The sequence below is a fragment of the Cervus canadensis genome, chromosome 1, assembly GCF_019320065.1.
Source record: "Cervus canadensis isolate Bull #8, Minnesota chromosome 1, ASM1932006v1, whole genome shotgun sequence".
In the NCBI taxonomy this organism is placed as follows: Eukaryota; Metazoa; Chordata; class Mammalia; order Artiodactyla; family Cervidae; genus Cervus; species Cervus canadensis.
Genome location: NC_057386.1, coordinates 14,267,995 through 14,293,887, shown reverse-complemented (window position 1 = coordinate 14,293,887; position 25,893 = coordinate 14,267,995). Strand labels below are relative to the sequence as shown.

The following is a 25,893-nucleotide window of genomic DNA, read 5'->3' as shown; positions in this document are numbered from 1 at the left end:
CAATCAGTGAGCCAGTTTACAGTCACGTGGCAGGAAGTTTAACTTGCAATTGGTCAATAGTGGTAAGGCCCGCCCAACTACATCCGGTCTGCTTCTTTAAGTAGAAACCAGGCCAGTTTCCTTTCCTTTCAGCAGCGGAGAGCTGGGCAGGTGAGATGGTGTTTGTTTTGTCACGGGGCAGGTCTGTACAGGTCTCGGGAGCCTGGGAATCGGACGGAGGGCGGGCGGCCTGCGGTGATGACATCCCAAATAAAGCACGTGTTAGACTGCTGACGCGGGTGATGCGAACTGGAGTCTGAGTCGGGCTGCCTCGGCGGCGGGGAAGAGACGGGCCTGAGGGCGCATCGCAATCCTCACCCACAGCTTTTGTTCTTGCAGATGGCTCGGAGAAGAACGTCGGATGTCATTGTCCTCCCAGCTTTTCAGTTTTCCCCCGAAGCCCCTCAATAAAACGGTTTGATTCCAGTGCTGGTGTCCGATGTTGTTTGTCGCGACGCGCTGCCTTTGAGCCCCCGCCGCGCCTGCGTGTGGCGCCGGGGGTCAGGCTGCAGCGCCAGAGCACGTGCTCGCGCATAACTGGGGTCGTCTGCCCCAGCGGCGGCGGCCCTTTTAACCGCGAGCGACACGGCCGCCCTGGGCTGCCGGGGCCGGGGGGTACGGGGGCCTGGGGAAGACGTCGGGGGTCCTGTAGTCTCTTGTAGTTTCTTGTGCCTTCCCTGAGTCCGAGTGCCCCTTTCATGGGGATCTGTGAGATGCGCAGGTTCATTTCACCGCCGTGTGGATGGCCATCTGCAGGGAGAGGAGATGAGAAATAGGCTGTGGCCTTGAGCAATTCAAGGGCCGTGGTGTACTTCACTGGAACTGCCTCCCGGTCTTGGACTTCATGAGCTTATTAACTTTTCGATAAGGGGTATTTGCGGACTACCTTAAAATAGGCTTACCTGGTGGCTCAGACGGTAAAGCGTCTGTCTGCAATGCAGAAAATCCAGGTTTGATCCCTGGGTTGGGAAGATCCCCCGGAGAAGGAAACGGCAGCCCACTCCAGTACTCTTGCCTGGAAAATCCAAAAGAGCCTGGTAGGCCAAGGTCGCAAAGAGTCGGACCCGACTGAGCGACTTCACTTTCTTTGACTTAATAGGGTATGCCTCAGACAGTGAACAGCTCACAGTACCAATGTTTCTTTGTCACAGGGCACAACATAGGCACCTACTTGCAGGTGTAATCCACATTCTGGGTGTTTTAAAAACGTGCACAAAGGGAGAGTTGAGTTTTATCATCCACTGGATGGACATGAGTTTTGAGCAAGCTCTGGGAGTTGGTGATGGACAGGAAAGCCTGGCATGTTGCAGTCCTCAGGTGGCAAAGAGACGACTGAGCGACTGAAGTTGTATTTGGGGCAAAATAAGGGCTGCAGCCCAGGAAACAGCTCTGAGAACCGCTCCAAAGAAGCAAGTCAGTACAAAAGAGATTTTGGTGAGGGAATGCATGCAATTGAGCACGTATTTCTCTAGTTTTCTGCTAGTCTCGTAAAGCTTTTGCTAGTCACAGGGGCAGTTGTCACCACGAGGTTTTCAGTGTCATCTGAAGACCTGTCTGCCAGTCCCTGCCTGGAGCACAGAGTACTTTATTACTGGTCTCCACTTGTAGGGGGTGGGTGTTGAAGGTCACCAGCTGCAGCAACACAGGATTTAATCCTTGGAGAGGTACATGGCAAGTGCCAATTTGTAGTTAAAACAGATGACAACAGTCTCCGAGGCTTAGCTGAAACGTGCATTGGTTCCAAGGACAAAGCGGCAGGTGTTGAAAGGCAGTACTCACAAATGCCATGTCTTAACTGCTTTGTTGCTTAATAATGGAGGTGACTCCAAGGCAGAGTTAGTAAGCAGTTGGTGTGAACTCGGCCTAGGAGGGCTTTGCAGGTGGTGCTAGTGAAGAGTCCACCTGCCAGTGAAGGAGATCTAAGATGCAGGTTCAATCCCTGGATCAGCAAGATCCCCTGGAGGAAGAAGGCATGGCAACCCACTCCAGTATTCCACCCTGGAGAATTCCATGGACAGAAAAAGGAGCCTGGCAGGCTGCAGTCCATAGGGTTGCAGAGTTGGACACGACCAAAGGATATACCCCATACCAAGGTGTGGTCTATGTTGGATCCTCAACAGAACAAGTCCTGTGATCACTCAAGAAACGGAAGCTGCCATTGGCAGCTGATGGCTCAGATTCTGTGCCACAGTTTATTCTGTTACCTAAACAGGATTAAGTAGAAATAACTTGGATGCTTATCTAGTATTTGACATGAGATATTTATTTGTGAAACAATGCAAGCGATTGTAAATCCCCCACATACTATTTTGATTAAGTGCAATAAGGTACAGTCATGTGTAATCTCTTTACACAATAGTGCATCTAGTCCTTTGCCTTAAATTATTGCACAAAAATTATAAGACCAGTGAAGAAGACATGCGGACTGACAGGCAAATTGGCCTACACGATGAGAACAGTACACCAACTGGAATGGTCCAATAATTAAGTCAAATGTTTTAATGGTGCAATTAAAGTAATCAAAACAGGGTTCAAATATATTCTTTCAATATATTAATTTCTTTAAAGTCATGTTCAGGCAAGGTGCTGCTGCTGTTTAAAAAAACACTATTAGCTTTGTCCACAGATGTAGTTGTCAAAAGTCACCCAAGGTAAGTCTGATGTTGAATGCAGCTTTAAACAATTAAAAATTTGTATTTTGAGTGTACTTCTCAAAGCAAATTATACAGTTGAGAGAGCCCTGAAACTTGTAAACTAAACATTCTGACACAAGTGCACAAAATAAAGTTGGCAACGTTAAATGTCACGTTAATTTTGAGATCTGTAGTGTTTGATGTTGAGCGAACTTTTGGTCTTGACTCAAGATGATAAGAGAGCAGTCCTGTTTTGGCCATCAGAAAAGGAAACTGCCCACAAAACATCCCTAGCCAATTAGGTTAACAAGGCATTTAAGATGCCTATTTAAAGCTTCCCAGAGCACAGAGGAAGTGCCAGGTGGATGGACGGTGGCTCTGGCTTCCTGGCCCCACCCCAATCCAGTCTTGTGCAGTGTTTGACATTTTCACATATGCTTGGGTCTCAGGAAAACAGGATCAGTTAGAAACCAGGTGATTGTACCTTGTTGATAGAAGGCATGGGATGGTTTGATCTCATGGCTTTGCCTAATGTACACATAAATCCCACCATTCTCGCCCCAGCTGATAGTGTGTTAAGAGTTGTATGTTCTATGGCTACTTGCTTCCAAAACACACAATTTAATAAGAGTAAGTTGCTACGCACATCTCTTTATCACCAAAGACATAGTTGACAAAATTCCACTCCCCACCCTCCACACATGGAACCACATTGATGTTCTCTGGGGCTGCCTCACACAAACTGGAGAAGTGAGAAAATGTTCTACTGCACTGGCTGCCTGAGCAAGAACCTTGGAGGCATCGAGGAGGCAAAGGGAAGCCTTCCAGCTGTGCAGCTTCGCTCTTAATGTGCTCTTTTGCTACAACAAAACCTGGTAGACTTAGAAAAGCCAGGGTGGGAGTCACCAGTAATCTCTGGATCCACTGGGATGATCCTTCCAGTTTTCCTTTGCTGAGGCAAAGCTTTGCAGCAGGCAGTCTGGACCCCAGTCTCGACGCCTCAGGGTGGGACCGGCACCGGCAGGCAGAGGGCCGAGCGTTGGCCCAAGGAAAGGCCCGTGCTACAGCCCAGATGGCAGCCGAGAACCCCACACTGAGCCTATCTCCTAGTGCGGGGAACACCAGGACTGCACCCATCACAGCTGATCAGTGGCCTCCACAGGCGGCTCTTTCAGGAGGTTGGAAGTGGAGCGAGGATCCATGGCAGAGTGCATGATGGGGATATAAACATCATCCATGTTTGGCATGACAAAAACTTTCTGCAGAAAGAAGGGAGAGACATGGAACAAGGCTCTGTGCTCTGGGAGTTGCCCTACTGTGTTCTGAGAAGAATTTTAGGCTTTAGACAAGTTTTTAAAATACATATGAAACAACTCTTCTTACACATTCCACAGTCATTCCAAATATCATTCCTCTACGATATTCAGAAAGCCTTGAGGAATCAACACCAGTGCGTGAACATGAGAACCCAATAGACTGTGAGGCAGAAGCAACTTTTGAGTTCATGTACATATAATAAAATTACTCGAGTTGATAAATAACATTAAGAAAATTGGCATAAGCTGCTCACAGGATTCCAAACTACTATATCCAGAACACATGTTCTAAGAAAATTTTATCCTAGCACTTAAAATCCTAGCAACAAAAAAGTAAGTTGATTTTTTTCCCCCAAACCAGAACCAGTTAAAGCTGCTTAGAAAAGAAATCCTACTATCATGAACACCCAAAGGATAATCAGTGATTGACAGTAATGGTGCTTTGCCTATTTAGAAACTAATCTTATGTAAGTGAATTTTGGCAATGTATTCAATTTCAGCAATGCTTTCTTCCAAAAGCAAAAACAAAAACATGTGGCCTTGGGAGAATGCAGTTACCCTTCAACTTCCCAACTTGCCTCGAAAATACCATGCACCAAAGTCTGCCCCCTAAAAGGGGTGACCCTTCTACCCCAACACTCTTAAAAGAGATGACCCACCCAAATTCCTCACGTAGGAAAAAGGAAAAGAACTAAAGGTATGAGGTTGTTTTTCCCCTAACTAGGTTCAAAGTGCTTTTTCTTTTGGAGATAAAGCTTTCCATAAATTGGTTGTTATATTACAGATATAGCTTTTAAATAATATAGTTTTTAAATAATAAAAAGTATAATTTTAAAGGCAATGACCAAAAAGCTACTACTGCAAATGTAATACGCGTCTTCTTCAGAAGGTGAAATTCATCATAAAATAGTCTGTTAATCCATAAAACCTTAAAAGTCAACTATGCCTCAAAAACCTGATAAAAATTTAATAGGAATAGCTCATTGCAAGGCCTCAGCTACACTGCTGTTTCCTGTGGTGGAAGAATGCAGAGACAGGCTTGGAGAATGCACTCTGGTTGAGTCAACTCCAGGACTACCCTAGAAGATTCACAGGGTAGGGACAGGCCTGATTCATCTTTGGACTCCCAAAGCAGGTGGTAGCTGCACATGGAATGTTTGTAGAAAGGTAAGATGGATACCACAGAAGCGCAGGAATGACTTCCCTGACCACGGCCCAGGTGCTACTCACTGGCCAATTCCAGGCCCCACCTAGGGAAAAAGTCCAAAGATGGCCCCAGCAGATGGATGACTTAACCCCTGCCAGGCCTACTGGGACATGGCAGTCATTTTGCTCTTTGACCCCAATGTTTTGAGTTTCCTCTGAAGACTATGTAATAGGGTGTGGATGAGTTACAGGGTTTCTAAAACTAAACCTGAAATTTCATGCCTGTTTGATCACATGTGTACTTTCTCCAGATAAGGGTCCATAGCTTTCATCAGATTTTTTAAGAAGGATCCTGACCCATGTGCAGTTCAGAACCTCTGTTCTGCCCAGAGTTTTTAGACTCAGCATGAAATACTAGATGACACTGCAGGTATACCTGAAACTCTTGTTCCAGTTTCTTCTCTATCCAGTCTGTCACATGAACTAAAGTCACTTCTCTCTCTCCAAGTTTTGGCCGAGCTTTCAGCTCGATATATGGTGGCTTCCGGAAACCATACCTTTTAAAAGAAGACAATAACCACATTTAGAAGCAAAGAAAAGAAGCGGATGGTACCCAGAGTAAACATTCTTCATTTACACAAAGGCTTTATCAGTACTTGAAAATGTTTTCTTCTTCTGAAAATCCCTTCTAAGAAAAAACACTTCACTGCAGCAGGGGTGAATTGTGAACTCCCTGTGTCCCTGGACCCAGGGCTGTGATGACTGGGGAACAGTTCTGACAAACCAAGACAGCCAGGAAACACCACTGGAAATGTCGATGACCTGGGCATTGTTTCTGGTTTTCGTTTTTCCTAAAATGGCGAAGATATTTTTTGTTTCTATTTTTATAAGAGTATGATACATCTGTTACAAAACCCCAAATATAAAAGTGTATAAAGCAGGAAATAACACTGTCTCTCTCTGGATCTCATAACCAAGATAGTACCACTGAGAGAAACACGATCAATTTCCCCCACACTCCTAATACGCATACACGAACAGAGAACCTTCTGTAACCTGCTTTTTCATTCCACACTCCACACTAGGATTATTACGGCTTCTCAGTGGAGCCAGCTGGCACTCAGAACTGTTGGTAAGGTATCCAGTCAAGAGACTGTGTGCTCTCAAACTAAAAACTTCTCTCCATTATGGACCAACGTTTTAAAACATCCAGGTACACCTTGGAGATATGTGGGCTCAGTTCTAGACTGCCGCACTAAAGCTAACATGCAATAGAGAGTCATGTGAATTTTTGGTTTCCCAGTGCATATAAAAGTTATATTTACACTATGTTGTACTCTATTAGGTGTGCAAAACAATGTATATACCTCAAGCAAAAAATACTCCATTGCTTAAAAAAAAAATGGTAACTATTATCTGACAACACAGGGTTGCCACAAACTTCTAATCTGTAAAAAATGCAGTATGGGCAAGTGCAAGAAAGCAAAGCATAGTCAGACAAGGTCTGCCCATACAATAAAAATGGCAAGTTGCTATAAATATTCTAAACACTCTGAATATGTATAGTTATCTTTGCGGATTAATAAGAATAGTTCAGCACTCAAGCATGCACTGGGTAGCACTAGGCTGTGCGTGCTAAGTCACTTCAGTCATGTCCAATTTTTTGCGACCCCATGGACTATCGCCCTCCAGGCTCCTGTGTCCATGGGGTTTTCCAGGCAAGAATACTGGAGTGGGTTGCCATTTCCTCCTCCAGGGAATCTTCCTGACCCAGGGTTCGAATCAGCATCTTTTAAGTCTCCTGCATTGCAGGCAGATTCTTTACTGCTGAGCTACTAGGCTAGAGGCCTCTAATTTTAATTACCATTGAGCAGTGGTGCTTGTAACTCCTAAGTCAAAGCTTGGGAGTAAAAAGAAGATATGTATTAACTCTTATTATTTAAAAAAAAAATTTTTTTTTAATAAATTTTTTTTTTATTAAGCTGCACAGTAAGGTATTATCTGGTTATTTTTGAATGGTAAAGTTATCAGTTCTTATTTTTTGTTGTTGTTGTTTTCATGTTCTTCCAGTGAAAATATTACTTTTTAAAAAGAAAATCCTAAATAGTATTTTAAAGTTTTTACTAGGAAAACACCAATATCATCATTAAATGATCAGCCCATTAAACAACCCTTTTGTAATCATTTTTACAAATCCTTCTGAACACCAAGGATGTGCAACAACATGCTGGTTTCACAGAGGTACCGTTTTCACAGGGGCTGCCCTGGTTGCTCAGGGGTAAAGAATCCGCCTGCCAATGCAGGAGACTCAGGTTCAATCCCCGGGTTGGGAAGATCCCCTGGAGAAGGAAACAGCAATCCACTCCAGTATTCTTGCCTGGGAAATCCCATGGACAGAGGATCCTGGCGGGCTGCAGTCCATGGGCTCGCAAAAGAGTCAGACATGACTTAACGACTAAACAACAACAATTTTTTTCATATGAGTGTAGCTTATGGTACAATGAGGTCTTTTATATAATTGCTATATACCCTTATGCACATTCATAGGTCTTACTTGCCAACTTAAAATTGAGATTTAGAAATAGTTGTTTTCTTCTGCTGGGATCATGAATAATTTTTTTCAGTGATTCTCGGTCCTGGCTTAGTCTCCCAACCCCGGAATCATGGGGGCTGGGCTTGGCACAGCTTTAACAAGTCCCCAGGTGACTTCGACATACAGGTAGGGTTAAAACCCACTGGTTCATTCAAATGACAACTCTTTGGGTCACCCTTCTCAGTAGCTCAGCTGGGAGAGAATCTACCTACAATGCAGGAGACCATGGTTTGATTTCTGGGTCAGGAAGATCTGCTGGAGAAGGGATAGCCTACCCACTCCAGTATTCTTGGGCTTCCCTGGTGGCTAAGCTGGTAAAGAATCCACCCGCAATGCAGGGGACCTGGGTTTGATCCCTGGGTTGGGAAGATCCCCAGGAGAAAGGAAAGGCTACTCACTCTAGTATTCTGGCCTGGAGAATTCCAGGGTCACAAACAGTTGGACACGACTGAGGGACTTTCACAATCTACCAGTTACCAAGCACATATCCTTCCTCCTCAGTGTGCAGGTCTGACCTGGGGAAGTCTTTCCTCACCACCCAGGACTCTGCTGGATGTGTGATCCCCATCTGTAAAGTGGGGCATAATGGTAGCCCTGTCTCCACAGGACGCTGTGAGGACTGGCCCGGCAGAGAATGAGGGTTCTACAAATCGCAGCTCTTCTTCCCAGTGGAAAGGGCTGGCTTGAGAGAGAAGGAAGACCTAGAAACAGCTCATCCCACAAACTTCACCTGTTGACTTCAACTCTTCCTAAGTGTGAAGATGAGTATTTTTTTTGGTTTGTTTTTATTTTTGGTTGCACCATGCAGCATATGGGATCTCAATTCTTCAACCAGGGATTGAATCCATGACCCCTGTAGTGGAAGCCCAGAGTCTTAACTACTGGGCCATCAGGGACATTTCAAAGACGAGTCTTTCTCACCATTTTTTAAAAATCTGAATTATTATTTCATAGCATAATACCACATATGCACGCTTAGTTGCTCAGTCGTGTCTGACTCTTTGCGACCCCACGGACGGTAGCCCTCCAGGCTCCTCTGTCCATGGAATTCTCCAGGCAAGAATACCAGAGTGGGTTACCATTTCCTCCTCCAGGGGATGTTCACAACCCAGGGATCGAACACCAGTCTCCTGTGTCTCCTACAGCGGCAGGCAGATCCTTTACCACTGTACCACCTGGGAAGCCCTGAAGGTATATCTTTATATGTGAATTAACCACTCACAGAAGAAAAGCAGAATCAGATTTACAACTAACTTTAAGGTTCCAAGAAAAACGTTTGAAAGTGCTTCTTCCCAGGAAGAAGGTACTTTCCATAATGTCACGGGTCAGCAAACTATGACTTTTATGATCATGCTCAAGGGGAAATCACTGGCTGACCCCAAGCGGCCTTCTACATACGAACCATATTCGATCAGTCGCAGGAGGTGGAATGTTGACTGCCAAGGTTCCTCTACATTCTTGTACTTCTACAGTTAGCAGTAGGGGTGTATTGGAGACTTCTTCAATCTTCTTTTTAATGAATTCTGTCTCTGTTGCTTTTTGGAAATATTTTGACTTGGTAATTTTATCAACAAACCTCATGATCTTGCTTGTTCTATGACCTCCAACATACCTTTAAGTGAGAGAGACAGGTAAGCGTTAGTGTCAGCTTTGTTCCTTCATAAACAGAAACTTGGTGGCTCTGTGTTCACTTGATTTTAGACCAGAGTTTCTCAACAGCAGCGCCACTGACACTGTGGCCTGGGAGATTCTTTGCTGTGGATGCCCCTCTGTATGAGATGTTTAGCAGTATCCCAGGCCTGGGCTGCCTTGATGTCAACAGCACATCTCCCAGCAGTTAAGACAATAAAGTGTCTTTGGACATCGTTAAATGTCCCCTAGGGGGAACAAAAGAACCCCTAGGTGAGAACTACTACTTCAGATAAGGTGTAGACATCAGATGGAGCCTAGTCTTGATGATGGAGAGTCAGGCCAAGTTCCCACAGTGCAGGCAGGGAATGCATCTCACCTGCTCTCCTTAATAACCTTCAAATACGGAATACAAATCTTGTGCCCTCTTAGAAAAAAATCTCACCGTCTCTATATCGCACATAAGACAACAGGGCCACAAAACACAGTAAAACATCTGCCTTTCGGATAGTGTCACACTAACTTTGAGCAGCAATTACTTGTCAAAGAGTTTTAGGAGCATCTAAAGAGAACAGCTACATCAAGATCATGTGCCTGCAGGCCAAGACAGTAAGCTTCTGTATCCGGCCATATCTACCTATGACTGCCCTAAGAAGAGAGGATATTTGTTTCTTAAAATCCTCCGCAGATCTAAAGGTCAGGAATAGTATATGTTTGTGTGTAGGGAAAAGCCGTTACTCTAAAGAAGGTCAGGTGGGGAACTTAAATAGTGCACACAAACTCTAGTGCCAACTCCTCAAACGTCTAGATTCTTTTTGTCTTCTGTAGGATTTCAAAAGTGAACAGGCTGATGTTTTCTTACAAATGCTTCTGAATCACTTGGTTTCTTTTTTTTTTGTTTGTTTGTTTTTTTTTCACTTGGTTTCTTTATCATTTCAGTTTCTTTGCTCACTGTAAATAATTAAAAGATCCTTACAGAGAAGCAGCCTAAGCACCACAGTCCAAGTAACAGGCAAAAGAAGCCCCCAAAATGAAGTTCATGATCCAAAAGGTCATCTAAGTGATCCACGTTTTCAAAATTCACCAAAGAAATCACTAGAATGTTTCAACTTTGTAGGCACTATTAACAGATGATCACTGGAGGCACGTGACCCGTAAGAAGGGAGGTAATGCTCCCCACCGACACCAGGGGGAGCTGTTGTGCAATTTATGGTCCTTGAGTTAACCACCCCTTCCATTCTCTTATTTACTCCAATGGCCTGAAAAAACCATTTTGGTCTAGACTCTCTTAATAAGGGAAAACTATTTGGGTGTTTTTGATTTGGGGTCTGGAATTTTAAGCCACTGGCTTTGAATTATTAATGCAAAAACCATTCACTCAAAGTGAAGGAGGAAGTAAGATCAGAGAGGGAAAAGGCGATGCAAAGCTCACGCCCAACTTGCGGCCCTGAGCCCCCGGGAGACCCCAGAAGCTGGATCCACTCACCCCTCAGCCCCCGGGAGGAGAGGTTTGTCTCCGGCGCTGGGCTCTGGTGCGTCATCTTCGTCGGAGGAGCCAGCACTGGAGGACTCCTCGTCGCTGTCGGCCAGACAGAAGGCCCTGGGCCTGCAACTGATCAAGGCAGAGTCACCAGGCTGCCCGCCCAGCGCAGGCTCTGCTTAGGAACAGCACGCGCTCCACCGCCACCATGGCTATGGTGGCAGCACTCCCCGCCCCCCGTCACCCGGACAGAAGAGGCCTAATCCCAGAATCCCCGGATGGGCCTGGTCCCCTGGAAGACTCTTCAGCGCCCAGTCCCAGGCAGAACCCTAGAGGACTCGCGCCGGGAGGGTTGGATTCTGCGCATGCGTCAGAAAGACAGGCGGTCAGAGTGTGATGCGGTCCACACAAAATGCAGTGATCTCGTCCACACAAAATGCAGTGATCTCGTCAACAGTGCAGCGCAGCCAATGGGAGGTGAGTGGAAAGAATGAAGATTGCATGGGTGACGGGACAACTCATGTTTGGTGACATGACCACCTCATGGATGACGAGGATGTTCAGGCAAGTCCTCTGACACTGGCTGAGTTCAAAAAATTTGTGCTTTCTGGCTTAGTCATCTCCAAGTTAGTTTTGGCTCGAGACTGCTTCCTTGTGAAATTACATACCCCCACTCCTGCCCCAGCTCCTGAAGGTCACAGAAAAAGCCAACGACTAGAGGTACAAATCTCAAGGGATTCCAGGGGGCAACTGACATGGGAAGCCAGGAACCTTTCAGGAGAAGTACTAGTTTAAAACTTTTTTAAATGAAGTAATAAAAAGCTTCACCAGAGAGCAATGTTCCTCATGAATCTTTCCAGGTGGCTTCTCAGTTTCCAGAGGCCTGGAGGGTCTGGATCACCAGCAGTGGCGAGTCATCAAGGTTCCCCACTGAGGGCACTGGGGGTTCCCGGCTGAGCTCTGGGCCCACAAAAGGCAGCTTCCTCCCTGAAGGGAGGCTTTACTTCAGAAAGGCAGAGAGGCAGAAGGCAGGGCCCATCTCAGGCTCAGAGACTTGATGGGGACAAAATGAACAAGGGGCAGAATTGTCTCTGAACATTGTTACGCTATCAGTGGTCACTAAGCAGAGGGTCTTGTAATTTTGAGAAGGACAAAACCACCAGGGCAGGGGAAGGCATCCCAGCTTAGGTCCCACCTCCTGCACTCGAAACCCTCTGGGGTCTTCCTCAGATGCTGTCCTTGGCCACCAGAAGCCCACAGGGGTAGTCATCTCTTGGCCAACAAGGGCCAAGGGCACCCAGGGGCAGAGCACACTTGCCAGTGTGGCCTTGAAGGCCCAGCTGAGGTCCCAGCATGGGGAGGAGGGCACTGAAATCTCCGCCCTGAAACAGGAGCCCGGCTGTAAGAGGACCTCCCTGGCAGGACACCCGGATCCTCCTCAACCCTGCTCTGAAACATTAGAGCCCGCACTCTAGCCAACGGGCTTGAGTGTGACGTTGAGAAGAAACTCCCTCTGCAGACATAAAGGCCTCTTGTCCCCAGCCTCGGGGACAGCACCTGACTCCTCCTCCTTCCATCAGAGGCCGGTCAGTCCAGGAAATGCTCATGTGTGTCCGCTGGTCACAAAACCATCTCAGCCCTTTCAAGAATTGGGCGGCCCTCACAGAGCTCTTCTTTTATATAAAAGGCAAAATATGATTCCTAAGAAAACTTACACTGGGGTTTGGGATGAAGAAAGTCAGAGAAGTAAATCCCCAAAGATAATATGACCTTTCTCAGAAACCTATCTTACTTCTCAGGAACATAACGGCGCCCCCTGGTTCAGACCGCGTGCTGCCAGGTACGGAATCTACACAGCACCACAGGCTGCCTCGGTGTCCTGGACCACAGTGAAGCCTGCAGGGCCACTGGCCCCTCCTGTCCCCACTGGTGTTTGTAATCTGGCAGCCTCCTGAGCTGAGGCAGAAGATGCCAAAGGCTGAGCACTGCAGTGAGCTCTCGGGTTCCTGAATTAACCCTCCGCAGGATAGAGAACGGGACAAATTTTGTGGCTTAAAGTTAATAATTTAGACAATGCCTTATCAGTTAAAATAGATCAGATGACATGAAATTCTGATTGTGGCTAAATGGTATCTCTTCTCTCTGCCCAGGGAGCTGTATTATGCAGCACCAACACTAATTACAAGTGGGGCTAAATGTTTGGCTGATTCAAGTTTATAACTGAAAATGCATTTTGTGATCTCAGACTTACGACGAATTTCAGAGAAAGACACCCTGCACATTCTTATATATAAGGCGTGCTAGTACATGATAAGCCTATTTTTTAAAACACACCTTGGAATTCCAGATGAGAGTCCTATCCTTTCTAACAGTCACCTTAAAGGGCTGATTCCAGTTTTGCTGCCTCTGCTAAAATTCTTTTTGGAAATGTGCTTGGAGTCGGACATGTAGGAAAAGCGAATTATTTTATCACTGATACTCTGTCTTAAACCAAACATTTCTTAGCCTCATAACCACTGGCACCTCTGAGTGATGCTTGGCAATTACTCAAATAGCTAATTCATCTAGAAAAAGTAGGATGATTTGTTGTCACTCAGAGTACTTAAAAGAAGGTCACAGACACCAGAGGCAGCTCTACAAAGGAGCTCCAAAGAAAGCTCCAAGTGAAGGTGCACAATTAAACAGCCCAGTGAGGTGACTGCTTGGAGGGAGCCACGCTCTTGACAGTGTTCGTTTTCTTTAACAGAAATTAGACCCATACATCTGCTACAGATACGTGTGCATGTACACCCACAGTTAGACTGAGTCACAGCGTGGATGACAAGGACGGGGTTCCCAGGACATCAGGGCCTTGGGGCGGGGTGGTAGACTTGGATACACTGAGCAGCCTAATTTGGAGGTCGGGGGCCCCCCTACGGGACTTGCACACCAGCCCAGGCTGCCGTGATAGAGCACGGACAGGCTGTGTGCCTTACAGGGAACGCCGGCCCCAATGTTCATTTAAAGAGCAGCCAACATGCAGAACATTCCTGCTTCCTGACTCATTTCATTTAGGTCCCCTTCAGGCAATTCCTAAAGTTCCAACCGCCCAGCTCACCACCTGAATTCCATTTTGGGCATCTTATGGCCCAAAGTTACCGTAACTACCATACACAACCAGAAGACTATTGGGGAAATGAAAAGACTAAAGGAAAAATGTATGCAAGCACAAAGTGAACCCACATTTCAAAGGGACAGGCCTTCACTAGACTGGAGCAACACAGACTTCTCACCGCCAGCCTTGGGGTGATGATGTGAGGACAGGAACAGACTTTCTATGATAAGTAGGACTTCCAGAGAGCTGAGCAGCATCCCCTCGGGGACTTCTCAGGGCACAGTCATTTGCATGCTTGAAGGGGGTCGGACAAAAGCAGTGAGACCAAGCAGAGGCCCTGCCAGAGCAGGACGACAGGGGACAAGCCCCCGGCTGGAAGTGAGCCTTGGACTGGCGGCCACGAGATAAAGGGAGGACCTGGGAGAAAGGCTGCTGCTGGCCCACTCTTCACACTCACGGCTCTAGGGGGGACTTCCTGAAGGAAACTAAGAATCATGTACCAGCCACAGGTGCAGGGACTCTGCCTCTCCTCTGGTACTCAGCCTCAGGGCGATTCCTCAGCTCGTGACTGAGAAGTGATGTGAGGATCACTTCTGGGATTAGGCTCTTAGCTACGGATGGGCTTTTCAGAGGCTCTCGAAGCTCCCAGATATTGTGAGCCAAGTGGTGTGTGTGGGGGCATTTTTCTGGGGCAAGGATCCAGAACTCTCAGATTCCCACTTGGGTCCTTTTTGCAAAAAAAAAAAAAAAAAGAATGGGTAAGGGTTCATTTTTCCAGGCCTTTTTCTCCCAAGGTCAAGTGCTTTGGAATTATATTTGTCTTTGCTTTTAAAATTAAATGACAGCCAACTACACATCAACATAAAATTTAACACCCTCACAGGAAGGCAAAACATACCAGACTCCACTGGGGGAAAAATGGTACTTTAGATGTATATTAAACATTAAATATAATATCATTATATTCTTAAAGCAGAGGATATTTTTCATGAAGTCCAGAGAAGCACTGCTTGCTCAGAAACATGTCCATCCTCTGATCAGCAGAGTTTTATGAACTTGAAATTGCTCCAGGAGAGCCGCATGAATAACAGTGAACGTGGGATGCCTCAGCGGCAAGATCTCAGTGACCCGTCCATGATGGGGCCCCACCTGCCCACAAGACCCCCTTCTTTCTAGTGGAGCCCCAGCAGCTTTGGGCAGCACGGAGCTATTTCCAGAAAGGGCTCCCTGCACAAATGCTCCTGATTTAAGCCTGCTCTGTCTCACTTCTGGTTAGTTAGAGCTCATTTTCAAGACCGCTCCTGCCTGCGGTGCTTGGTTTTATTGGCAGCTGTCTGCAGTTCTGCTGTCCTGAGGCTGGCCTGATGGTGCTCAGCGGGGCATGGCGCTGGGGAGGGGTAGCCGGGGACAGAAGCTGGGTTTGACTCGAGGGCTGGATCAGGACCCCGGCGATCCAAATCAAGGAAAGCCTCTTAAGTGCTCCTGATCTCAATCCTCTCAGGTCTACAAACGGGGCCTTTATGTCAGGGGACGTGATGAAAGGACAAGCTTCCTCGTGGTTGTCACATGGGTCCACACGAGACTCAGCACTGATGGGGGGATGAAATGCTACACGGAGGGCTGATCAATAGCACTCACCGGAAAACACAATCCACAGATTGCCGAATCCAAACACATTTTAACAAACAGTAGAAAGGTGAAAGGAAAATAGCACAGATACAGGTTAGATTGCATACAGCAGCTGAGATTCTCCAGTAATTAAAATATAAACATTTTCGTTAAGTCTCCTGGACAAATCAGAATCATCTCAGTGAAAGAATGTTCTGGAATGTATGATCCAACTCCCCCCATCTATTGTGCGTCTACCACAAGTGTGAATTACAAGCATTAGGGCAGCATCATAACAAAGCCAACACCTAAGAAGAGCCTGTGTCTTATGTTTATAATCAGGTGCTGGGAAGGTGGCTCCTGGTGGCGTTTCCTATCATTTTACTGCTCATTCCATACAAACGGGTTAAAGATGTGAGATGCAGGCTCTAATCAGAATTTTTCAGTCTGATAATAATTATATAATTTAAATTTGTCATCTGAAGCAGTCATTTTTAAGGTGTGTGGGAACATAAAAGGTCCCAGCTTATTCAGTCTAGGCATCTAAGGGAAAAAAAATCAACTTCATCAACTGGCTCAAAAATTGGGAATATTTACAAAATCAGACAACTCCAGGGCAGATGCAGTATCTTCTACAAAGAAAGGCATTTACTAAGAAAATCAATGTTGTATTATTTAGGGAAAATGCGTTTCAAAACATTTTAGAAGCACCCTCTTGGCTGCAAAATCAATCATCTAATTATAAATAATTCTGACACTGTGATTAAAGCAGATAGACCCCCGAAGGACCTCAGCCTGGGGTCCTGGGGTCCACATATTGCTATTTGTGGCTGTAAGTTGGAGAAGGAACTTTTTGGATGGTGATTCTTTTCACAGAGCATTTTATTGTGCAGCCTGCCCTGCTGATCTGAATCAGGGATGCTTCCTGGGTAATCAGTACTGTGCAGCCCCGAGGCTGCTGGCAGGAGGCACTGTGCAGAGGTGGGGATTCATGGTCTGCAGGGGATGAAACCAGGACACATTCCCTGAAATCCACTGTGGCCAGGAAACACTTTCATGGAAGCTCATCCAACCTTGGGTCTACTACACAACAAAGCTGCTTCTCAAGGGCTGGAGGGAGGAGGAGGTTCCCCGGGGTCGGGTTAGTAAATTCATATAGCCCCTTACCCTTCTTTGCCAATTTCGCCAACCTTCAGGGCTTCAACAAGAGGCTCTTTACCTAGTTTGGTCAAATTCATTTTGGTCTCGAGAGTCATCAGAAAGGACCCGTTGTAGGACATTTCCAAATCGATCCAGAGTCCTAGAGAAAGGGTTAAAAAAAAAAAAGTTTCTTTCCCCCAGAAAAACATGACTACGAATAACAGTATTAAAACTTATATTTTAAAGTATCTAAGTAGGTATCACATTGTAAGTCTATATATACTGCCTGTACTACCAAGGCATGTGAGAGGAGACTGTGAAATGAGAAGCTTCTAGAAATAGTTCAAGCATCTGGAAAATTGCCAGCATTTCAACACCCGTTACAGTGATCACAGTGACCTCAGCACACATTGTTAGAGATGGAAGGGTCCGGTCCTCTGGGTTCTTCTTACACTTAGTAAGAAACACAACCTCCAGGAGGAGACAGCTTGTGCCAGGACAAAGGCGGGACGATGTCTCAGAGGGTTAGAGGCAGAGGAGATGTGCAGAGACTTCACAGCAGGTTGGGCTTTTTAAAGACACAAGTGAGAACCACTGTCTTTCTTAAAATTCTCTCCTCTTGGGGAGTGGAAGTGGGCAGGGGCACAGAAAATGGTTCAGGTTTAGCTTGGTATGATAAGGATGGTGACAAGACCTTTTACAACCCTTTTCTTTCTGGAAATTGTGTAGTAATGGAAGCAAAAGAATTTATGTTCCAGCCCCAGGATTATCCAGATAAAGCTGGGTAACCACTTTGTACCTTTGCTTTAAAACCTGTTCCTTAGAAGACACTCATGTTGATGGGAGCATATCTTAGAGGCTTTTGGCTTTGTGGGATTTCACTGGGAAGGCCCATCAGAAGTGGCCACTGACCAGATGTCTAAAATGCAAACAGAGGTCATCTCATGACCTTCTACCCAGGGTCCTAGAATTCAGCAGGCAGGACAGATTGACACTCCAAGCACCACACCACCTCATGGACTTCCCGTCAAAATGTGGTCCTTCAAGTGGGTGTTTAGATGTTAATAAACTTACAGATACTCATAAGACAAATAACATCTGAAAGGAAGCAGGAAATTAATTGAAAATCAAGTTCACGCATAGCCGCATTTTCAAGTAATTACAGTAAATAACCTATTCCCTGTTTGGCCACCAAGCATTAATGGTATAACTCCTTACTAAAGGCAGAATAATTTCCATTTTGCTTTCACCAAACTCCTTTTTACCATAATTGAAGGTAATTATTTTCCATGAATGACCTGGTCTAATTGATATGCAGATCAGCTGTGAATGTCTTTGCAGCAACTCACAAAACTGCTCTATTTCTTGCTTACGTTAAACACTTAAAAATCATTAATTAGCTTGCTCTCCAAATGCACTGTTACTGGAAATAAGGGCACACCTGCTCTAATAAAGATATTTAGTCATTAATCACTTCCAAAAGAAAGGGGATTCGGGTAAAAGGCTTGATATTAATAGATTTTTAAACTCAATATAAACAGAACATCAATAAAGAAGATATTTCTTTAAAAAAAAAAAAGTCATTTGTTTTTGTGTATCTCCAGCTTTATTTAACTTGAGAATCAATAGACTCAAACTACCTGCTTGCTGTCTGTGTTCATACAGGATCATTTCCTTTGAAAACCCTACTCAGGTTTCCAATAAATATTACTAGTTCAGACTCCCTTTGAAGGTTGTCATATTTATATACATATAATGTGTATTATATTATATATTATTTATGTATATACATATACTATATATAGTATGTATATAATATGTATATATTACATTATATTATATTATGTATACTATATAATATATATACATATATACACATGTGTATACATATATATACATATATGTGTGTTATATATGTATATACATATATATGTATATATTACACATGTATATATATATATACACACACATACTTTTTTTTAGTGCTAACAAGTTTTAAAATTCCAGAGTCATACATAACTTTCCATTTGTACTTATCCTTAGCTTCCCTCTTTATTTTTTAAAAGTAGTTTATTTAATTGGAATACAATTGCTTAACAATGGTGTGTTAAGTTTCTGCTGTAGAACAACATGAGTCAGCTAAGGCTGTCATGTTAAAAGAACCAGAATTTTACTTGTTATAAAGTGGACGTGTTCATCTGTGTTTTAAATAAGGGGATATGGATAAAGGTTTGGTAAACAGCTGGCCCACACCCTGGTCATCGGGACACTCCAGCCAGTCATCTGTGGCCTGGCCCCCCTGAGCTGAGGCTGGAAGGAGGGCAGAAGAGCACATGGAGCCCGGTCACATGGACAGGGCTCGGGTTCCCCTGGAACTTTCTCGGCCTCCGGGCACCGGGCTCCTCTGCACCAGGGGACGACGCTGCTCGCACAGCCAGCGCCCGGTGCACCCTGGCAGGGCTCTTCCCTTTCTGCGCCATCGCCAGCCCACTTCCTTCCGCGACTCTGGGCTGCAGCCTAGCTTGCTGTTGTTGCCGTGGCTCCTGGGAACCAGACCAGAGGAGGCCAAGGGGCCAGAGGGAAGAGGCTGCACCGGGCAGCCAGACAGCCCTGTCTGGCTGGGGAGCGGGGGATGGTACATGGACATCTGACCAAGCTTCTGCATAGGGGATGGAGCTTGTTTTTGTATCACTGTGTATGTCCCATGATGGTTGGATGGCATCACCAATTCAATGGACACGAACTTGGGCAAACTCTGGGAGACAGTGAGGGACAGGGAGGCCTGGTGTGCTGTAGTCCATGGGCTCAAAAGAGTTGGACATGACTAAGGGACTGAACAGAGTATGTCCCATGAGACCCACCCACAGGGCCCTGTGCAGTCCTCGTTCTTAGTGAAGATATAGAGTCAAGAATGGTTTGAGAATCTTTAAATACAGACACAAAGTACAAACACTCAAATTATCCTAATATGGCGTGCTTGCGTTCAGCTGAGGATAAGATGACTATCTGACCATTAGATGCAAAGAAAAAACATGTTTCTGTGACAATGATTCAGCTGCAAAAATCGCCCTGAAAACCTTGGAGCACATACACCTGAAGCCAAGACCACCTGGTTACATAAAGAGAGTCAGGAGTTCCCACCTTGCAGAACTGAAGGATGAAATCAACAGTTACCAGAAAGGCTGTCTTCTTCCTGGGGACAAAGGTAGCGACACTGTGAAGTGGGGACACACACTGTGTCCTGAGTGGCACTCTAATCCTCGCGGGCTGCACACTCCTCACCTGGGTGAGCACAGGAACTGTTTCTTCTGGGCTCTTGACAAAGGTTAAGACTTCCTTGGGAGGCATTTCATTTAAAATGCAACTTCCAGACTCCCCTGGTGGTACCGTGGATAAGAATCCCCCTGCCAATGCAGGGGACACAGGTTTGATCCCTGATCTCGGAGATGACCATCTGCCGCAGAGCAACTCAGCCTGTGCCTCAGAGCCCGGGGACTGCACGTGCTGAGCCCACACTCCCCAGCGCCGGTGCTCCCCAGCAAGAGAAGCCACCACTGTGAGAAGCCTGTGCACCGAGACTAGAGGAGCCCCCGTTTGCCGCAACTAGAGAGAAAACCCATGTGTAGCAACAAAGACCCAGCGCAGCCAAAAAAAGGAAATTAATAATAATGAATAATTTAAAAAATTCTGCTTCCAATAATCACCTGGTCTTGGTAGCACTCAAGGGCAAAAACTAGAAGTTAAGGAGCAGGACAATTTTTTAAGACAGGAGTAAGGTGGCTTCCCCGTGGCTCAGCGGTAAAGAATTCACCTGCAGTGTAGGAGACACAGGAGAGGTGGGTTCAATCCCCGGGTGGGGAAGATCCCCTGGAGAAGGGAATGGTAACCCACTCCAGTATTCTTGCCTGAAGAATCCCATGGACAGAGGAGCCTGGCAGTTTACAGTCTGTGAGGTTGCATAGAATCAGACACGACTGAGCACCCTGAGAGGCTCTCTGGAAAGGGCGTGAACGCAAAGGGTCTCTTGTCTCAGTCTGCTCAGGCTGTGTAACAAAATACCACAAACTGTGTGGCTGAAACAACGGATACTTATTTGGCACAGTTTTGGAGGCTGGAAGCCCAAGAGGAAGGAGCCAGCCGATCCAGTCCTGGTGAGGGCTCTCCTCCTGGCTTGCAGACAGCCACCTTCACCTGTGTCCTCCTGTGGCAGACGGCGGGTTAGCTCTCTGGTCTCTTCTCATGGGGGCACTAATCCCATCGTGACATCATCTAAACCCAATCACCCCAAAGGCTTTGTCTCTACCATCTCATTGCAGGTAGGGCTGCAACAGATGGATCTGGGAGGGACACAAACACTCAGTCCATGAGGTCTCTACCACACAAGGGGTCTTCATGTTGCGAGGCTATCCCGCGGTGAAGGGTGGCACCTGATTGCCAACAAGTCCCTGTTGGCCTTTCACTGGCAACAGGGGAAACACAACTTACAATGAACATGACAAACTTCAGTCAGGCTTCACACAAGGACCTGAAGAGCTCAGAAGGGTGTTTTTCTGTTTCTCTTTTTTTATCTTTTAACATAGCTTCTGTCTTTTTTTTCCTCCTGGCTGCACTGGGTCTTATCTGCGGCACTTGGAACCTTTATCATGTCATGCGGGATCTTTCTCGTTGCAGTGCACGGACTCTCTAGTTGTGACTCCAGGGCTCAGCAGCTGCGGGGCGCAGGCTTAGTAGTTCCAAGGCATGTAGGATCTTAGTTCCCCGATCAGGGATCAAACCACTGGACAACCAGCAAAGTCCTGTTTATTGAGTTCTTGACACAGGCTATCAGAGCTCAAGATGCTAAGCTAAACCCCTATCCTCAGGAAGTTGATGCCTGAAGAATAACAACAACGGCCTGGGCCGTGGGGAGCAGAGCAGACTGAGATGCCACCACAGGTAAAACACGTACCCTGGTGTGTGTCACCCGAGACAAGTAGAACAGAGCTTCTTCCACCTTCTCCCTAGTAGTTGATTTAATAGATTCTACTAGGGCTTCCCTGGTGGCTCAGTGGTAAAGAATCTGTCTGTTAGGCAGGAGATGGGTTCAATCCCTGGATCAGAAGATCCCCTGGAGGAGCGCATGACAACCCACTGCAATATTCTTGCTTGGAGAATCCCATGGACAGAGGAACCTGGCATGCTACAGCCCATAGAGTTGCAAAGAGTCGGACACACTAAAGTGACTGAACACAAAGGCATTAAGACTAAGAAGCAGTATTACCATGTTGGTAAAAATCTAGTACTTTCACTCAGCAATTCACTGTTGTGTTTACTATTAAAATAACTAAGTAAAAAATAAATAAAATAAAATAACTAAGTGACCTCAGTCTCACTGGAACAGGTTTAAGGGGCAGGGGCAGCACAGGAGGTAAGAGGCCCTACATAAGCCTTGCTCACTGAGCCCAGCTCATGTTACCTGCTCCTCCACTTCACTCTACCCGTAACTGATGGCTGATTTTTCTCTCTGAAAGCCAACATCTGGCATCCAAAGAACAAAAGCTCTCAAAATGGAAGATGTAGTCATATGTTATCAAGAACAGACGTTTGAGCTATTCAGCTCTTAGACGAGCACATCAGTGACTGTTCTGTTCCTGGCAAACAGACCGGTGCCACGTTGCTCCCTCGGATACCACAGGGAACTAGTATTGTTCCTCGTACTTGGGTGTGTCCTTTAGGACAGATGTCATCTTTGGTTCTTTCAACCTGTAACTGTTCTCGGAACAGCTCTGCCTTTCAAGGTTGACACAGTCCCAAATCAGAGTCTCTCCTCTCCACCTCACCCAAGACCTGCAAATGGGTACATTTTTATCCTTTCTGCAGAAAAATATACTTTTTCTTCCTGCAACACCATCTGGCCAGACAGTGTATGTGCCATTCTCGTGCTGAGCCCCACAGTCTGGCTTTGTCACGGTGGTCAGCCCCGGGCAGCTGCTCTCTTGATGAGGGTGTAGCCGACAGAACAGGTAGCTCACAGCTGACTCTGGTTGCGCTCAGCTCACAGCACTGAATAAAGGCACCAGGCACCATAAATCAAGGCCCACAAGACAGTGTAGATGGTGGACCTGCCAGTCACGACGATGGGCATCTCTGGAGACAGACCAGCTTCCCATTCCTGTGGGACACACAGTCATCTTTCCAAAGAATCGGAGCTCTTTCATGCAAACCTGGGTTGCTGGTTGGGTATCTTGAAACAGGGAAAACCGGTATCACATGACACTCTTTCCATCCACTCAGTGACCATCTATCTGCAGACTTAACTCCACGTCGCAAACGTCCTGAAGACTAAATGAACTAATCTGAACCTGAGGGAATCATAGTCCATGTCCCTGGTTCATCCTGACACTGCTGACGCCCCCGCAGGCACTGCTCTGAGACCTCTGGTCCCAGGTGTGGAAGATAAAAGCCTGGCCGACGGCCGAGGGTCCCCACTGCACCCCTTCAGGAAGATTTTCCTGATCAAGCTTTGCAGCAGCGAACACCGACAGCTTCCTGTGCGTCACGTGTGCTCTCTGAGGGTAATGCAAAGCGTTTTGTCTCCACCATGACCAACAAAGGAGAAGCTCCTGCCCTCAGCACTCTGTGGATGAGGAAACCGAGGTGCTGGGTGCTCAGTAACCTCCTGAGGCCTTGCTGTGGGATCACAAAGGAGCAGGGCCCGAAGGCAGGTGGCCTGGCCCAGAGCCGGTGTGCACATGAACCTCTGGCCTGGAATCTGTGGAGCAGGATGAAGGCGAGGCTGCTGAGTGGCCTCTGGCATGTCACCCCCTCTCTCTGGGCTTTGGCGTGTGCATCTAAACAGGGCAGGGTCCTGCTAGGGAACCTCTGATTGCCTTCTCAAGTCTAAACCGTCAATCTAACCAATTCTTTAAGAGTTGGAAAAAGGAGCTATATATTTTCAATGAATTTTTTAGTTTAAACTTTTTACTTTCTATTGGGGCACAGCCAATTAACAATGTTGTGATAGTTTCAGGTCAACAGCTGTGAAGGGACTCAGTCATACATGTACATGTATCCATTTTCCTCCAAACTCCACTCCCAACCAGGCTGCCACATAACATCGAGCAGAGTTCCCTGTGCTATACAGTAGGTCCTTGTTGGTTATCCATCATTTTTTTTTTTTCCAGTTATCCATCATTTTAAATTAGTTTTTATCCATGAGAAAAAAAGCTCAGGAGAGAATGGACCGAGAATGTACCAAATGTAGCAGAAACAGTCACCCGGTTATCTCTGAATGGTGGGATGAAGGGTTATGTTTTCCTTTTTCCTTTTCTAAATATTCCAGCAGTCCCCACTTTGGGTATTCACTGGATGAATGAAGGTATAACCATTACCCTAACAGAGTTAATAAAACAACCAGAAAGAGCCTGGCCTGGTGGCCCTCCAAGGTCAGGCCCTGGGGAAGAGCAGCCGGTGGGGACGAGGGGTGGGAGGGGAAGGCTGCGTGGCCTGTGGGGAAGGAAGGAGACCAGTCCCTGCCCTACACGAGGGGTGTGTGGGGTAGGCAGGGGTCAGAGAAAGAAGGTGCACAGCCAGTTTCTAAGGGACGGCCTCTCTCCACCTTTTGGCCACCCGCCACTGGTAGGAAGTCAAGGTGCCCAGGAGATAAGGGTCCTTTCCCCTTATTTGCTGCACGAGAACCCGGCTATGTGTCCTGGAGCCAGAACAGGTCAGTGGTGACTAGGGAAGTCCCTAGAGTCAGTTTTAACAAGTCACTCCTGATTTTAATTTCCTCCAAAGCAAAGGTTTCTCTTAAGAGCAATGGAACCCAAGCCAAACCGTCCCTTCATGTTCATTTCTGTTTTACCATCACATGCATCCTTTGCAGGCTTGGAAAAATCTAATTTGATCAAAGTTTCAAAACCCACAGGCTTTACGTCTTTATCTTTCCTTTCTTTAGTAACATTTCCTCCCTTGTTACGTAAGCAGGCAGATCTCTACAATTTGCCCCGAAAGGAGTTAAGTAAGCCTCAGATGGATTAAAAACTGGCAAAGCTTTGATCTGTATAATAAAACGTCTGGCTGCAGCTCTGGCTCCAGAGGAACAGGAAAGAGACTTGAGACTGAGGCATTTAGTGTATTTCACTCAAAGCCTCACAAAGCTGCCCTGAGAGGCTGCAGAGTTCACAGCCACCGGGACGCTTCTTAAATGCTTCAAAGCCCAGCTTCAAAGCCTAGCTCTGGCCCTGCCCCCCTCTCTTTGGAAATTTCTACTAATTCAACAAAGGACAGTCCTGAGATAAGAGACTGCAAATGCATTAGAAAACACAGCATGCACACATATTATTTTATTTACTTTCTTTAAGCCCAACTCTCAGGAGGTTTATGTTAGCTGATCATTTACCAGCTTGTTACCAGCCAATTCCTAAAGAGGCAAAGGGCAACGCAGAGCCTGCTAGAGCCAGAGGAAGGCAGGCCGTCCTGGAATGCAGACGGGGCCAAGATCCGGGCTCCGCACCTGACATGTAGATAATGCAGCTTTTAAAATTTCACTCGCAGTTGACAAAACTCTAGTAAGGCCATTTGTAAAGAAACAATCCTTTCCAGCTTTACTCTTGGTGAACCAGAAATTAACGAAACCTAGGAACACTCAGCTTTATCAAAGTGTAGACATGATTAAGTGGTCACAGGTGATCTCAACATGCTATTAGATGGACCTCTGGATTTGCAAATATTTCTCTGATTTTTCTCTGAAATCGATGAGATGCTAAGAACTAGGAAATATGGGCTTCACTGTCAGATGAAATACTTGTTAGAGCTGCTAACTGTAGAGCTGGAAAAAAAAAACTCTTTGTATTTACATCAAATGTATACAACACAGAACCGGATTTCACTAAATATGTTCAGGAGTCATCTGATGGAGGCTTACAGGATAAAAGTAGATGCTAGGAGTCTATAAATTTTACAAAACATTTACTTCAAAACAAACATCACTCTCTTGAGAAGTTGTGATTATTTTCTCTCTTACTTTGTTCCCGAGCTTTTTGCGAAATAATGTAAATCTAGTTTAAGTGGAAAGAGGCTCGGGGCTTCCCTGGTGGCCTAGTGGTTAAGAATCCACCTGTCAATGCAGGGGACACAGGTTCCGTCCCTGGTCCAGGAAGATCCCATGTGCCTCGGGGCAACTCAGCTGGTGCGCCACAACTACTGAGCCCATGGACCGCAACCAGAGAAGCCTG

At 46.1% G+C, this 25,893-nt stretch overlaps 1 protein-coding gene and 2 non-coding genes across 4 annotated transcripts in view; 2 read left to right on the top strand and 1 right to left on the bottom strand.

Moving 5' to 3' along the window:
• Positions 1-231: 231 nt before the first annotated feature.
• On the top strand, positions 232-301 carry LOC122425503. The gene has a single exon (XR_006264883.1). It is a non-coding gene; the product is annotated as a small nucleolar RNA SNORD104 (small nucleolar RNA).
• A 194-nt stretch (positions 302-495) lies between these two features.
• On the top strand, positions 496-628 carry LOC122425686. Its single transcript, XR_006264966.1, has one exon. It is a non-coding gene; the product is annotated as a small nucleolar RNA SNORA76 (small nucleolar RNA).
• Positions 629-2,281: 1,653 nt separating this feature from the next.
• The window catches only part of TEX2 (testis expressed 2), a 108,375-nt gene continuing 84,763 nt past the window's right edge, over positions 2,282-25,893 (bottom strand). The window contains exons 8-12 of one of the 2 annotated variants that reach the window (XM_043464614.1): positions 16,706-16,838; positions 10,843-10,968; positions 9,130-9,339; positions 5,571-5,691; positions 2,282-3,931 (exon numbers count right to left, since the gene is read on the bottom strand). In XM_043464614.1, the coding sequence (XP_043320549.1) occupies positions 3,809-3,931; positions 5,571-5,691; positions 9,130-9,339; positions 10,843-10,968; positions 16,706-16,838 (713 nt within the window). In that variant the 3' untranslated portion in view covers positions 2,282-3,808. The remainder of the gene's footprint in view (positions 3,932-5,570; positions 5,692-9,129; positions 9,340-10,842; positions 10,969-16,705; positions 16,839-25,893) is intronic. The other variant, XM_043464623.1, reaches the window with a different exon arrangement.